The sequence below is a fragment of the Cynoglossus semilaevis genome, chromosome 8 (genome assembly GCF_000523025.1).
Source record: "Cynoglossus semilaevis isolate Cse_v1.0 chromosome 8, Cse_v1.0, whole genome shotgun sequence".
In the NCBI taxonomy this organism is placed as follows: Eukaryota; Metazoa; Chordata; class Actinopteri; order Pleuronectiformes; family Cynoglossidae; genus Cynoglossus; species Cynoglossus semilaevis.
In genome coordinates this window covers 25855213-25870475 of record NC_024314.1, presented here as the reverse complement: position 1 = coordinate 25870475, position 15263 = coordinate 25855213, and the positions used below count along the sequence as shown (strand labels likewise).

Sequence of the window (15263 nt, the reverse complement as noted above, 5' to 3'; positions counted from 1 at the left end):
TTAGTTTGAAGCCACAAGCTACAGCCAGGAATGGAGCCTGAAGAGTGGGGAAAAAACACAGCCAGAAATGTGGTGGAGTAGTTCAAACAGGTTGACTTAGTGGAGCGATTCTTTAATTCAGCAAGATTTTTTTTTTTTTTCATGCAGGCTTTTCTGCCACTTTAACTTTGGCCTGGATTGAAGGTGCAGCGCTGTGCTACGGTGCAGCTGCATCTCCAGGCTCTATCCTCTGGCTGTCGACACACAAATCCACCCCTGGGCTACAGTGTTCTAGCCAATCACTACTAAGCCTTACTTCCTGCTGTTGAAGCTGCTGTTATGATTGTTTGTGAGAGATGAAGGCGAGATCTTTGGCAAAGCACAGAGATTGGTAGCACCAGATGACCTTCAAAAGATAAAAGAATAGATCATGAGTTAAAAGGAGAGAAAAAAAAAAGGAGCCACCAGGGAGAGGTGTGCACAGGTCTAAGAAATACAAGGGGCGATGACAGGGAATAAAACGGGGACATCAGCAAAAAAAAAAAAAAAAAAAACAGAAAGAAAAGAAAAACGAGCAAAACAGGCAAAACAAATAATCAAAATCACAAAGGGAAGGAAGAGTTTAGAAAATGGTGAGGTGTAGTTGTGACAGAGCAGGCAGACAGTAGAAATTATTATTATTATTATTATCTTAATTAGTGACAGTGGAAAAATCAACCTATTATATATATTTATTTTTTTTAAATGTACTTTTTGGAATCTTTTACAGGAAATTGTCGGTAGATCTAATTCCGGTTTTCCTTCATTCATCTGTGAACTGTTTAAAAAAAAACAAAAAAAAAAACGAATACTGATGTCGTGCTGATTGCTTACTTTTGTGCCGTGGAGCCTCTGGGCCAGGAGCCGTCCTCATTCTTCTGCTCTATGACAAGAATCTGTGACAGACAGGGGAGAGGCTTTGTTTGCTTTAAACAGATTTAAAGATAGCGACACAAAAAAAAAACAGGTTCAGGTGGAGAAAATGAGCAAGAACAGGTACGACTGGGGGTGTGTTTAGGCAAGAATCTGACGATACGATAAACTGTGGTCCCCTCTCCTATCGCGGTAGTTGTATTCCAAGACCGACCGCAAAATAGAAAAAATCGTGAGACAAGATAGTTATTATATCGTTATTAATGTTAGTATTACCTTCCCCACACAACTATATAAACAGTAGAGTTGTACAATGGCGACGCAAAGCGAAGTGAACGAGAGAGCGGCCAACAGACGAGGGGAGATGCTGAGAGATGCTACGATGCATGAGCCAATCAGAAGGAGGAACAGAAGAGCATGTTCAATTAGCCAACAGTACGCTGTGTACGATCTCGTCTAGGTAAACAAAGCTACCAGCGATTGTTCGCAAATGCGCGTATCTCAATTTCAAAACGAGAATCCACATTTTTAGAAGCCAAAACTTTTCGTATGTTTAATTATTTTATAATGTCTTTTAGTTTATTTTTTGCTATACGAAAATTTCGTGAGATCAGATTTAAAAAAAAATCCACGATGTACTGCGATATAGTGAGGGTTTAAAAAAAAAAAAAATGTAATTGTAGAAAAAAGGTGAGCATAGTAAAGACACAATGCTGTTTCATGCCTAACGTCAGGTTCACTGTCCATCACAGTCCTGTAGATGGCAGTGGTGTGACAAAGACACAGATACACAAATGGGATCAGTAATTGTCCATGATGATTTTTAGTAAAGCAAGTAGCAAATGAGAGATTTAAAAGTTCACACAAGAAAACAATCAAATTAAAAATACTGAGAAACTCTGACTTTTAATTATAACTTAAATTACACACAACTTTCTGATTGGCCACAGCTCCTACCTGTCCTTGGTAGAGGCCGGCGTCCTGTATAGTGCTGTCTGGTTTGTTGAGTGGCTCAAAGGTGTTGCTCATGTACCTGTTCCACAGTCTGGTCTCCTTCTCGTCAGGAATGCTGAACAGCTTCCTCATCTCCTTCTCTATCATATCTGTAGATGAGATGATAAAAGAAATGGAACGGCCATGTTTGATTGGTATGAAACGAGACCTGAGAGCAGTGGGTACCCTCAGTGGCTAGAGCATCAGACTTTTAATTTGAGGGTCCCGAGAGCTCAGTGGGTAGAGCATCAGACTTTTAATTTGAGGGTCCAGGGCTCAAGTCCCTGTTCGGGTGGAAGTTTGGCGCCCCCCACGTGTGGCAGCCTCTGAGTTTTTTAAGTGGTTCTGTAGTGTAGCGGTTAGCACGCCTGCCTTACACATCTGCATTTTATGTTATTGCCTCTACCATTGCACTGCCACTACTGCTACTTACAGTACTAGTGATAATCCTTTTACACTGCCGTGAAAAAAAAAACAATCACTTTTATAAAATTTAAATTTACATTTTACATAAATTTTAATTTAATGTATAGCTTTGATGACAACAAAAAATTTTATATAGTTGGCTGCATAATTATTTCTCAGGAAAGTCATTCAACAATAAACTTAATCTCAGGAAAAATAAAAAGTCAGTTATTCCACTCTGATCCAGGCTGACCTACCTATCGTGTCAGCTTTACTGAAACGTCTGGTGATGACGTTGTCCATATTACTGTCTTCACACAGCTTCAGCTCCGTCAGGTACACCTCCACTTTGCAGTGCTTCACAAACATACCCTGTTCCACCACCTGAATGTGAAAAAACACAGGGACAATACGGTCAGTTAGCATTCAATCCACAGGATTCCTGTCAAACACTGGATCAAATAATAATAATAATAATAATAATAATAATAATAATAATAATAATAATAATAATAATAATAATAATAATAATAATAATAATAATAATAGCTATTATTATCATCATCATCTGAGGTCAATCAAGAACACATTGTTAAAAAATAGAAACCTTATATATACATAACTGACTACATTAAACCAGTTGTTGTACTATGGGTTGTACTATGTATCATCTAGTTGATAACAAGGCAGGCTGCGCTGCCCTTGTTGCTCCTCATCATGTGGTTTGCTGACAGGGACACAGTTAGAGTGTAGCGCCCAAATTAGCAGCACCTCGTCGAAACAGCTGAGGGGGTCCCAGCCTATTTATTTTCACCGCTGAGCCCATGCAACACACACACATATATACAGACGCAGCACCATCTTCCCCGAGAACTGCAGTAGTCATGCATACACACTCACACAGCTCAGTTTCTGTCACTGACCCTCCCCTATTTAAACCCCCAACCTCCGGCGTGCCCATCCTACCCCTCAGCATTTCACCCATGTGTTCGTAAGCTCCAAGATAAAAGGCCGACGCGTCACCAAAGCCTGGGCAGGAACTCCGAATTCAACGGTAAGGCTGTAAGCGTTTAAACCCACACGCACTCCTAACCATCATTAATGTCACTCCCACTGCTTTCAAACGCTCCTCTCAGGGTGACATCAGCCACCACGCCACCATTTCAAAAACAAGGACACACTCAGGAACACTCCGCCGGTGCTGACAGTCACAGCAGGACAGTGGGTGGAAATACAGCCCCAGTCCAGTCACACAAACTCTCATGAATCCTTTTCAACCTCAGCTCCTTCCACGCACAAAAGGATAACAACCCATGGAACAGAAGCAGACAAAAAGTTCAAAGAAAACAGAGGGGAAAGTAATAAAGGACCTCCTTCATGTTGTGTCTTGCAGATTGCTCCATGTAGCTTTTCAGTCATGCAGATCGTTGCCTGAAAATAGAAACCCGGCGGCCACCCGATATGTCCCAATACATACATGGCAAAAGGGGAGGGTCTGTCGACGAGGGGGAAGGAAGGAGCCGAGCAAGAGAGTAAGGGACAGAGATGGAGGGGGAACAGGAACCTCTCCCAGCAGCCATGACGCCGTGACTAGTGAGATTTGAGGCAGGGATTTGATCCTGTGGGCCCGGTCCACTTGAAGTCATCACCATGAAAATATATCAAGGCAACAAATGACACCACAGACTGAAGCTTACAGCAGACCTTACAGCACAGACCTTACAGCACAGACCTTACAGCACAGACCTTACACAGGTAACAAAAAGTGTTTTTAAAACCGAACCACAAATGAATGAATGAATTACATCACGGGGGAAACGTTGTTGTCACCTCAACTCAAATCACGGCGAATTATTTAAGCATTTTAATGAATTCATTTCTGAATAGAAGTGTGAGAATTATTTAAGCATTTTAATGAATAGAATTGAATAGAATAGAATAGAATTCAGAAATGAATTCATTTCTGAATAGAAGTGTGTATTGGCACGTTTTTGTCAATGTTTTACGTATTACAATAATATGATATATTGCGATATACTGCGATACTATAGGTATGGTGATTTACTAAGAGGGATCTACATTTGTAACCACTAGAGAAGAAATAAAAGAAAATAAAATGAACCAATGCCATGAAATTTGAATGTAAATTGTTAAAAAAAAAGCAACACAGTGCTGTAAAATATAGATACAGTATCGTGAAATGAAATATCGTGGTTTTTCAGTGTACTGATATTTTCTTACACTTTTATTTCTGAAAGTTACACACAATATTTTATACCAAACCAGGTTGACAAACTGCACAGGTGAACGCTTTAATATTTTAAACTGCATTTACACACTGATCACAAATGACTCTGAGCCAGTTCTATTACTTCCACATCTATTTCTTTCAGCTCTAAAGAACGCACACGAGACGTTATTGCTTCTAACCACAGAAAACCAACTGCGGCTCAATTCTTTCACTTCATTCACAACAGTAATGGACACGACTGGACACTTACCTTTCGTGCAATCGGTTCCTGACCCTCTGTCAGTCCATACCAACTGACCAACTTGTTCCAGCCCTCTGTGGGGACCAGGATGTAGTCCAGCTCATCGATGAGGTGTTCTTTGATGGCAAGCACATCGCCATCTAAGGAGCAGAAGAAGTAACAACAATAATTAGACCATTAAACAGTAAACATCTGCTCAACTTTATGATCCAGAACAGAGTTTTCAAATTTTTAAAAGTTGAGCAGAAATTCTTTTTTTTTTACCACTTTATCATTTCTAGTTCAGACTAGTCAGAATTAAATCATAATATCTGATACATCCAAATGAAAGTAACTAGTTTGAGTAAAAATAAAAAATAAGAGTTACATTTACTGCACTTGGGGAAGTTAAGAAAATGAAATAAAATACAAGATTTTGTAACTCAGATTTGAGTCAAAATGAAAAATAAGAGTTACATTTACTGCATTTGGGAAGGTTAAGAAAATGAAATAAAATACAAGATTAAATAGAATGAAAGTCTAACCAAGGAAATGGTATTACAACAAATTTTCATCTTATCTTATCTTCTTAGTATAACTAAATGACATTTAACATATATTAAGACTATAACACGCATAAGGTAAAAAAAGTGATTATGGGAAAGTAAAAGGATTCCTTTAAAAAAATGTCATATTCATTTCCTTTTCACTTTGAAGAGAGGAACAGCGTCATCTCCCTTACCTCTGAGAAGACCAGCGTTGTCAACTGGTCCTGGGTAGACATTCTGGTCCCCCATCTGGTACTTGTCCCAGCTGTCAAATCCGACATATTTCTTCCACTGTTTGAACCAGTGACTGTCTACAAGGTACCTGCGTAGAAGGCAGGCAGTAATATTAATTATAATTTATTTTAATAATAAAGGTAGAATAACCTGGCATTAAATGCACATGTTGGTAAATGGAAAGCATTTTGGGTCAACGTTGATCAAATATTTCCTTATGCTTTTTTTTCACAACAACCAGTAATATGACGTACAGCTTTTGCCAAGTGAATATAAAAATTGTGCATTGCAGTTATTAAGGCCAAGACAGGACGAGGTGTGGTTTGCTACAAATCAATGAAGATCAATGGCCACTTATTACATTCAACGGTATCCATTCCACATTGTCACAAACTTTTGACAAAGCAGTGATAACTTCGTTCACTCTATGTGGTTTGGTAAAGTACTGTGGATTTCTTTTTTTCTTTTTTTTTGTTCTACAGTGGACTGATAACAGAGGAACCAAAGGACACGGGTACAACTTTTTTTTCTACAGTGGATTGATTTCAGAGGAACCAAAGGACACGGGTACAACACGATTAAAATGTAAACTAAATATGTTTTTGTATTCCGTCACCGGGTCGATATTGACAACAGCTTAGAAAGCTTCTATGTCAATATGAAATCTGTCGTTAAGCGTGAGGCAGACTTACAGTTGCTCTGTTGACGCCAGGATGAGTTCAGGTTGCTACATGCCTGGCTTGCTGCCTCTGTGATTTTGACAGGTGTTTTTTTTTTTTTTCCGACTCCGCCCTTTGGAAGTCGACAGATGAACCCACTGACTAGGAAACCACTTGAAGCTTCGAAAGTCTAGCCCGTTAGCTCAAATCGAGCCTGCTAACTAGCTCAGAAAAACGATACGTATCCTCGCCGGGATGATGTCATGGGATACAATTCTAAAATGTCATATTTCAATTTTGAACACAGTCACCAGGATGTAAGTTTTAACAGAGATTAGGAGCTTGACGTTGTTAACTGTCAATCAAACTACTGGCATTAGCTCCAATCACCGCTAGCCTGTCGAGCTGACACACATGAAACTGACAGGATTCCGTTAGCCAGCACAGAGCTAAGTGTCAACACGGTTCGTCACTTACGGCTTTCTCTCCCCTTACAGGTGTTGACAGCACCGGTCGAGAAAGCCCCAGACCCCGCTTTGTTTTTAAAAGAGTTTCGACCTAAGTCTTACCAAGTGTCTCCTTTTCTGAGTTGGGTTTTCAACAGTGCTGCGACCTCTCCTCTTTGGGTATCCAGATCAGCCGCTCCTCCTTCGGCCATCTTTCCTCAGACATGTCCTGCTGCATGCTGGGAATAATCGGGGCGTCACCGAGTGAACGTAAAATGTGTGTTGCAGCATCAGCCAATCAGCAACTCGTAGTCGTAACGCGAGCAGCGTGACACCCAGTGGCCAAACGTATTCGAGAACAATTTCTTCCAAAAATGCCCCATCATTGTGACTACACTTATCAAAACCAAGCCCTTACGCATGTCCTAAATATTACAACTAGCATTATTTTAATAATGGAAGTAAATCGCCCAGTTTGAAATATGATAAATAGTATTTTTAATATGCGGAGGGTGGGTGGTTTTATAAATCATTCTAAAAACAATTACGTCATTTTTAATTACTGTAAATGGAGCGACTTATTGCAGATGTAATAAATTACTTGTACTTGTATTTGTGTTCCACAAGGAGAGTTGTAAATACCAGGATCCATTTTATTTTGAAATATTGACTTACACACTTATTAATATTTAATCCGTTTAAATAAAATAAACAATTTCACAAGTTTTTTGTAGACATTTATTTTTGCTAATAGCCAAAATCGTTGCATTATTTAAGCCTTTTCTGTTTATGTGAATATTTACAGTTAAAATAACCTGTACACAGATTTCACCAAATGTTTGAGACAACATTTAAATCATGACATTTATTTAAAACATATGATTCACAACGAACACATTAAATGGAACTATAAACATACATTAAAATCGTTCTACACTTTATGAACAGTATTCCTAATGTTATCCGCGGGAGACACTAGTCACATAAAATAATTAAAATATTATTTTATATGGAAGAAAAAAGTTAAACATATTACATCGCATTTCAATTGACATGTAAGCAGGAAATACGGCACAATTGTTCATGATAATAAAATGTATAATACAGTAGGGAGAACATTAACCCACACGTAGTCCTCTTCACAATGGTAACCAAAAATAACCGCAATTCTCGCTATGATTACTGTTGCAAACCAAAGTAGAAAAAATTTAAAATCATCATATTATGTACAGAATGCACTGGGACGCATGTACGAACAGCGTGACCTAGGTTTTTCATATTTACTCATTGAGTTAAATGCCGTTTTTTGTTTTCCTTTTTTTCCTCAAAGAATTAAATGTATATTGTATTTCAATCCCAATTTGAGTCGAGTAAATATCCCTGAAAACACCGTACAGCATCTGCCTTTGCACAACTGACTGTTCTCTCCTGAGTCCTTCTCCAGATACAGTAGATGATGTGACAGATTGTTGCATCTCTCCCTGCAGTGACCTCTGTGATGGAGTAGTTAAAATTGGAACAAAACCCGCACTCCTCTCCTACATAAATACAAATACAGTATCATCACCACTTTCAAACGGTGGAGTCTTTCTCCGAGACAGGAGTGTAGCCAGTTTTGGACACAGTGGCATCCGTCTCAGGAGCAAAGATTGCCAGTAACCTCTCCTGCTCCCTTTTAGTTTTGGGCAAATCATCAGACGGAGTGGTGAGCAGCTGAATACGCTGTGGAAAAAAATAAAATAAAATAAAAAAGGTTTCATGAGGCAGAACAAAGCAATAAAATAAAATAGAATTAAAGTAGAGAGGTAAAAGGAGCCATTAGCGTTACCTCTCGGAGTGTTCCCTCTGTGATGCTGATCTTGTACACCATCCAGAGTGGGATGCAGACCATGGAGGAGAGAGCGAGCAGCCAGCCAATGACATAGCCCCACCATGGGTACACGTACTCGTTATTGTATTTAAGAGGAGTATATTTGATGAGGGAAAAGGCAAATGTACCCTAAGAGAGAGATGCAAAAAAAAAAAAAAAAGATTGTCTCAGTTGTAGGTTGGCCTTTGTCAGTTTTGGTTCAGTTACTTTGTTGACACTCACAATGCACGTGGCAGGGCTGAGGAACAACCAACAGTATTTGATGTAAGGTCCTGGGCGGTAGCCAATCATGTCCTCAATGTTGTCATAAAAGCGATCCACACCTGCAAAAACACAGAGGTCTCTTTTAAAAAAAAAAGTGTTTTTGTAGACAAATATTTGCTGGAAAAAAGACAAGGTTTTGTTTTATTTGAGGGAAGGTAGACTGTACCATAGACCCAGGCGATGCAGACTGTCTCAAAAATGGACATGAAGAGAAGACACATGCCGCTTGCAGCGTAGTAATCAAAAAGCTGGAAGACGTACATGCCTCCCTGGAGAGACGGGGGGAAAATAAACTTTAATAATAATTTCAACGGTGCAGTACTCATGCAGTACAAAGTAGAATGATGTACTTGTTAATAGCAGATCAATATACATTTATCCTGTATGTCAGTGATCAACTGGTGGCTCGCGGGCCGAATCTGGCCCACCCAACCATCCAATCCGGCCGTCGACTAGATTGCAAAAGAAAAATAAGATGTAATTGTCGGTTCTGTAGTGTAGTGGTTAGCATGCCTGCCTCGGGAAACAGAGCAGAGAGCAGAGTCCTGGGTTTGATTGAAACAGAGCAGAGAGTCCTGGGTTTGATTCCCAGAGGAACCACATGCTTGGCCCCTGCTGGGGGCAGCCTGTTAACAGCGTCTCTGCTGTTAATACAAGAATTTTCCAAATATAGGTCATATATTTTTTATTTTTTTAATAAAATACGGTGCGGTCCCCACTATTAAAGCAACTGGAAAAAAACAAAAAACAATTGAGACTTAAATAACTATCACTAATCCACACCATATTTGACTATATTCACATTCTGTTAGACAAAAATGTGATTTAGTTTTTTATTTTATTTGTGTGGCATTTGTCCAGAACAAGTCTGACAAATATAGTTGGTGAAGGGGGTGGCGGCCAATCCACTTTCATCTTTGTCTCAGCTCATGTTTATTGTTGTGTATGTGTGGCCCCAGTGTCTGACCCCCTACCTCCGTCAACATGATGAGGCCCACGAGGAAGGAGACGAGACTAACAGCTAACAGAAAGAGCTCCCGGCGATTTTTGCGTCGGAACACTTCAGGGTACATGTCAACAACCGCTGTCACCAGGCTCTCGACGCACACAAACTGAAGGAGCAGCACGGGGGAAAAGAAAAGAACGAGGTCAATAATTAACCACTGTTTTATGGAAAAGAAAGGGTCAAAGTTAACGTTAACTTTTTACTTTACCTGACTGTCCAGTCCCAGAAAAACAATCATGATGAAGAAGAGAGCAGCCCAAAGAGGAGAGAAGGGCATCATGGTCACAGCGCGGGGGTAGGCTATGAAGGCCAGACCGGGACCTGGAGCACAGAGAAATCTAATGATGAAAACAGCCTCACTCTGAGGGTCAGGAACTGGTGTTGTTGTTGTCCCGCTGTTCAAGTCTCACCTGACTCGGCCACTTCTGAGATGGGAACATTCTGTTCGTAGGACATAAAACCCAGGATGGAGAAGATGGCAAAGCCCGCCACGAAACTGGTGCCACTGTTTAAACAGCACAGTGAGAGGGCGTCTCTGCAAAAGACAGATTGGCATTAAAATGAGAAGGGACAGAAAAATTAAACTTATATATATACTGTATATATATACAGTATATATATAAGTTTAATTTTTCTGTCCCTAATACTTAGCTAATATTACTTTAGCATTCAAATGATAGCATAGCTAATGTTATTGAAAAAAGACATATGGCACAAGTAGCTTTGTGTTAGCAAATATTTAACTTGAGAAACTACACAAACTAAGGTGAACTTTAGAAATGAGAGCAAATAGACAAAAGTGATCTTAAACAAAAACAACAAATGGCAAAATGGCCAAAACATAGTAGACATCATGCTAGTTTCCGTTGCAAATGTGGTAGAGGGTACAAAAAAACAAACAACCCTTAACAGGATACCATACCTGTAGCAGTTGTTGTTATATTTGTTATAGCTGCCCAGGGCTGTCAGTGAACCTAAACAAATGGCGTAAGAGAAGAAAATCTGGGTCCCAGCATCCATCCACACCTGACAGAAAAAAACATTTAAGTAAGATAAGATAAGAGTGTGTGGTGTGGTTGTAAAGTGACAAAGTGACAAACTGCTAACTGCTAACTGCTAACTACTAGCTGCTAATGCCCTGATGTTTTTCATCCTTTCCATTACGGTTTCATTTATGTATTCAGCAGCAGGAGGGTTAACAGTCAAGCTAATTTGGGGAACTCTTGAAAGGAGACCACTAGTTAGGAAGGCTGGACTTCCAGAGGGGTGAGAAGGCAAAGGTGGAGACAAGGAGAGAGAGAGAGACGGAAGCTCTTGAAGCTAGGTGCTTCTCGAAGATAGACAGTGACCCCTGTTCCGTTAGACCCATGGAACGGGTTGTCTGGTCAAGGTGTAGGAACTGCCAGACGACACTCCCTAGATGAGCGGAGTGGTCGTGGGGTAACATAAGCTTTCATCAGAGCAGACCCCAGGATAGCATTACTGATTTGAATCTGACTGTGGGCTACGGGTGGCTCGATGCTCGACGCTCGACACATCGTGTTCTGGTTTTACTGTAGTGGTTTTGCAGCACAGGCTTGGAGGTTAGTCAGAAGGACCTTTGCACCCGGCTAAGACTGCCCCTCAAGAGTCAAACAAAAGAACAGATTAGAGAGGTCTCTGTTTGGTTTCCAATGGCCCGACCCGTGATAGCGGTTCCACTCCCTGATGGGTTTCAGGTGATAGCAAGGAACCAGCAGAAACTCTTCAAGGCCTTTTGTAGTAGTCACTCTGACCTGTTTTACCAATGTTTTTTACCGGTATGTAGAGACTCTGACAGGGTTTCTATGAATGAACATTTACTACTGAGATAACAGAGGCCATTACAGGCTTTATTTTTCAGTCTTTATGCCTCAGTGGTATCTTAAAGTTTTCAGGAAAGCCTTATGAAAACATTCAGAGTCATGGCCATGAAAAGGTCTCTTATGTCAATCTTGTAAAATGACTTAGTTGAGACATGAAACACATGTAGTAAATATAACATTCTAGCCCCTCCCTCACCTGCGGGTCTGACAAACGTCCCAGGTCAGGGTACAGGTAGAACTGGACACCGATCCCAGCGCCCGGCAGGGTGAGACCTCTGATTAGCAGCACAATCAGCATCAAATAGGGGAAGGTAGCAGTGAAGTAGACCACCTGTGCAAACACACACGGATGAGGGTGAGGCAAACACTGGACAGTTCTAAAGACTATCAAGGGGCCACATACAGAGAGATGAGGAAGAGAGGAGTGGCAAATAAGTACATTAGGGTGGTGCAGAACACAAAAACTGACTTAGTGAGAGTGAGGAGGAGGAGGTGGCATTAGAGCAGTGATTCCCAACCACTGTGCCGTGGCGCACTAGCGTGCTCCCAAAAACTGTTATTTACTGCAAATATTTTTTTGTTTAATTCATTCTTCTTCTGCTAGGTGGCAGCAGAGGCTATTAAAACAAAAAATAATAATAATCAGAGCTGTCAAAGAAGATCTTTGTTTTTGCTTTTCTTCAATTCCTGCCAGTATAACAGCGTAGTCTTCAACTAAACAGGCCGAGATTTGAGTCAATTATGAGGTCATTTAAACTCGAAGGTTAATATACTTCATTACATCTACTTTTTGTGAGATTTTTGTTCGTTGATGTGCCGCAGGGTTTTTACCCATGACTGAGATTTTTGTTCGCTGATGTGCCGCAGGGTTTTTACCCATGATCAAAAAAGGTTGGGAAACACAGGATTACAAATGAGGAGGTCAGATAAGATTAACCTTTCCTGTGGATTTTGTCCCTTTCCAGATACAGAAGTAGCACATGACCCAGGCGATGAAGAGACACAGGGCCAGGTCCCAGTTAAGGGAACCAATGTGGTCAATACCAGGAGAGATTCTCAGTGCTCTTCTCCTGCACAAGCAAAAAAAGTAACACCATTTTTTTTCTTGATGCTAATTAATTAAACAACGTCACATCGTGGTGTGGACGGTCTGGATACTCACTCCCAGAACTCGAGGACAGGAGAGGTGGCATTCAGGTAGAATGTTCCATCATGTGACCTGTTTCTTTTCTGAAACTCCACGCAATTTTCTGGGGGGGAAAAAAAAAGGAGCAACCGTTGGATGAAGGTAGTGCTGTAGTAGGAAATAGACTACTGATTTTGATTTTCACGTGTTCTGGCGTTCGTACGCTACCTGTGTTCCAGGTGTTGTTGCAGGACGACCAGGGCAATTCCCAGGAGAAGGAGAAGGACAGATAGAAAATCCCCCAGGCCAGAACAATGATGTAGTAAAAGTTTAACAGAGTCACGATCACCTGGGTTCCATAACCGAGACCTTGAACAACGACATGTTAAACATGAGGCTCCTCTGCAGCCGTTCACTGAGAGATTAACCTGCGGGTTACCACGAACGACTGAAACATCGGTGCATCCTACTCACCTTCAAACAAGGGGCTAATCTTTCTCCAGCAGGTGATTCCTCCTTCGCTGGTGAACTGACCCAGGGCTATCTCCAGGAAGAAGACCGGGACTCCGCAGGTGATCAGGAAGATCAGGTAGGGAATTAGGAACGCACCTGAGGTGGGACGAAAGAAGGAGGTCGGTGTTACGACTGACGGACACGACTTGACTTTAGAGCAGGAGAAGGACTCAAAGCCCAATCCAGATCTCAGACATGTTAATGTTTAGTCTCACGAACATGTGAATTTGCGGGGCCTCCTTCAGAAGCGACCCGTCACAAACTGCACGCTTGGCTAACTAAGAATTGATTAACACCTTCTTTCTTAGATAGTATGTTGTATTTGGGGTTTTTTAGACCACGACACCGGTGGAGATTTTGTGCCGACTTCCTGTTGAGTGCTGGGAGATGTTTGCTTCACTCAGATTCCCACCTCTCTGCAGGGACAGCTGCTGCGATCAAGGAGCAACAACAGCTGTCTGACCCCACTCAGCCCTAACCCCTGACCCCGCTGGCCCACACAGAGGGGCCTTCCAATTTAGCAGCTCCACAGGAGCATTTCCAAATTCCATCTTTGGAAATGTTCGCGAAGCGATCCGTGCTCTGGACTCACCTCCTCCGTTCTTGTAGCAAGAAGGCGCCACATATTCCCCAGGCCGATGATGGAGCCGGCCACCGACAGGATGAACTCCACTTTGTTGCTCCACTGGCCTCTCTCCTCCATCTTGTCGTCCACCGAGGACAGCACGTCTTTTGCTCTGGGTTTGCCATTGGAGACACCTGCTTTGGCAACATCTCCTACAGTTCAGAAAGAAAACGATCGAAACTCGACAAAACGGCAGGGGTTTTCAGATGAGCCTACGAAAATAAACTAAAACAAAGTTCAAAGTTAAAAAGTCAGTGAAAGAGTTTGAAGTGTCGTCATTTCAAAGGCGTCTAATTTCAACAACTAAAACACGCTTCTGGACCAGGTTTATCATTGTGTGTGAGGCTGTGTTACATTTTAATTTATTAGGTTTTTAAAACAGTCAAAACTGAAACCAGGACAAACGTCTACATTTTTAACCAGGCTCGAATGAAAGACAGTCAAAAAAAGACAGCTTTGATCAAATGCCATTTTATTTGATTGTTTTTTCTTATATATAAATATATACATATATGTTTATATAAACATATGTATGTGTTTTTGTGTGTGTGATGTTTTGATATAAGAATAAAAACATGTCACAGTTACAGGTGTATTTAATGAGGACCTGAATATAAGTTATGACATCATCTGCATGTAAAACAAAATCTCCAATGTATAAATATGAAAAATATAAAATTTAAAAAAGAACAAAATACTTTAGCTCTTTCTGCTCTTCTATATCTGTAGACAATAAAGAACAGCATATATGTCTGCATATATAAATGTAGTCAAAATAGAGTTCTGGTTCTCAGTCACAGCTGAACTTGAACTTTCAAACAAATTTAAAAAAAAGGAAAAAAAAAACAAAACAATTGAATGTCTGACTTTAATGAGTGACTGGATTTGGAGTTCACATTTTTCTCAGATGAAACAAAAAATAAAGCATAATACTTGTTTAATTTCATGTAGCTGCAGGATTCTCCAGAACCATCCCATAATAACAAAGACATTCACTGCTGTTTCACAGACACGTACCTTTCATCCTAAGGCTGTGCACAGTTGTGGTCCTGTCTCCTGTTGGAAGCGACGTCCTGGGAGAGTGATGTGTGACAATGCTGAGTTTTAGTATTTAACATGAGTAATGGAGGGGGGGGGGTCTGTCATGCTAATCTTAGGCGGGCCGTTTCCACTGTCTCCACTTCTGTCCTATTTCAGAGCAAAGTGCACCGATTGTCACTACGTTGTTGTAAGAACAGGACAAAACAGCAGAAACAAACCTACGAGCTACGATACGACGGGCGGTCCGACAGTTTCTAGTCTGATAAAGAAAATAAAATAAATAAAAAATAAAATAAAATAAAATAAAATAAAATAAAATAACAATGT

The 15263-nt window shown here is 40.7% G+C and overlaps 2 protein-coding genes across 6 annotated transcripts in view; both read right to left on the bottom strand.

The window, feature by feature from the left end:
* Positions 1–7055, bottom strand: part of usp15 (ubiquitin specific peptidase 15) — a 20997-nt gene extending 13942 nt beyond the window's left edge. For 2 of the 5 annotated variants that reach the window (XM_017034796.2, XM_008315887.3), the window contains exons 1-7: positions 6771–6917; positions 5503–5630; positions 4791–4921; positions 2547–2673; positions 1849–1994; positions 853–914; positions 296–385 (exon numbers count right to left, since the gene is read on the bottom strand). In XM_017034796.2, the coding sequence (XP_016890285.1) occupies positions 296–385; positions 853–914; positions 1849–1994; positions 2547–2673; positions 4791–4921; positions 5503–5630; positions 6771–6859 (773 nt within the window). In that variant the 5' untranslated portion in view covers positions 6860–6917. Of the gene's footprint in view, positions 1–295; positions 386–852; positions 915–1848; positions 1995–2546; positions 2674–4790; positions 4922–5502; positions 5631–6770 lie in introns of all 5 variants that reach the window. The other 3 variants (XM_017034798.2, XM_008315888.3, XM_017034801.2) reach the window with 2 other exon arrangements.
* Positions 7056–7371: 316 nt separating this feature from the next.
* On the bottom strand, positions 7372–15061 carry LOC103382911 (sodium- and chloride-dependent GABA transporter 2-like). Its single transcript, XM_025057192.1, is given in 16 exon segments — positions 7372–8369; positions 8476–8646; positions 8740–8840; positions 8948–9050; positions 9756–9893; positions 9996–10108; positions 10198–10322; positions 10710–10813; positions 11828–11962; positions 12569–12701; positions 12794–12881; positions 12986–13126; positions 13232–13366; positions 13863–13883; positions 13886–14047; positions 14913–15061. Coding segments are annotated over 16 exon segments (1827 nt in total). The 5' UTR covers positions 14920–15061; the 3' UTR covers positions 7372–8219.
* Positions 15062–15263: the final 202 nt, after the last annotated feature.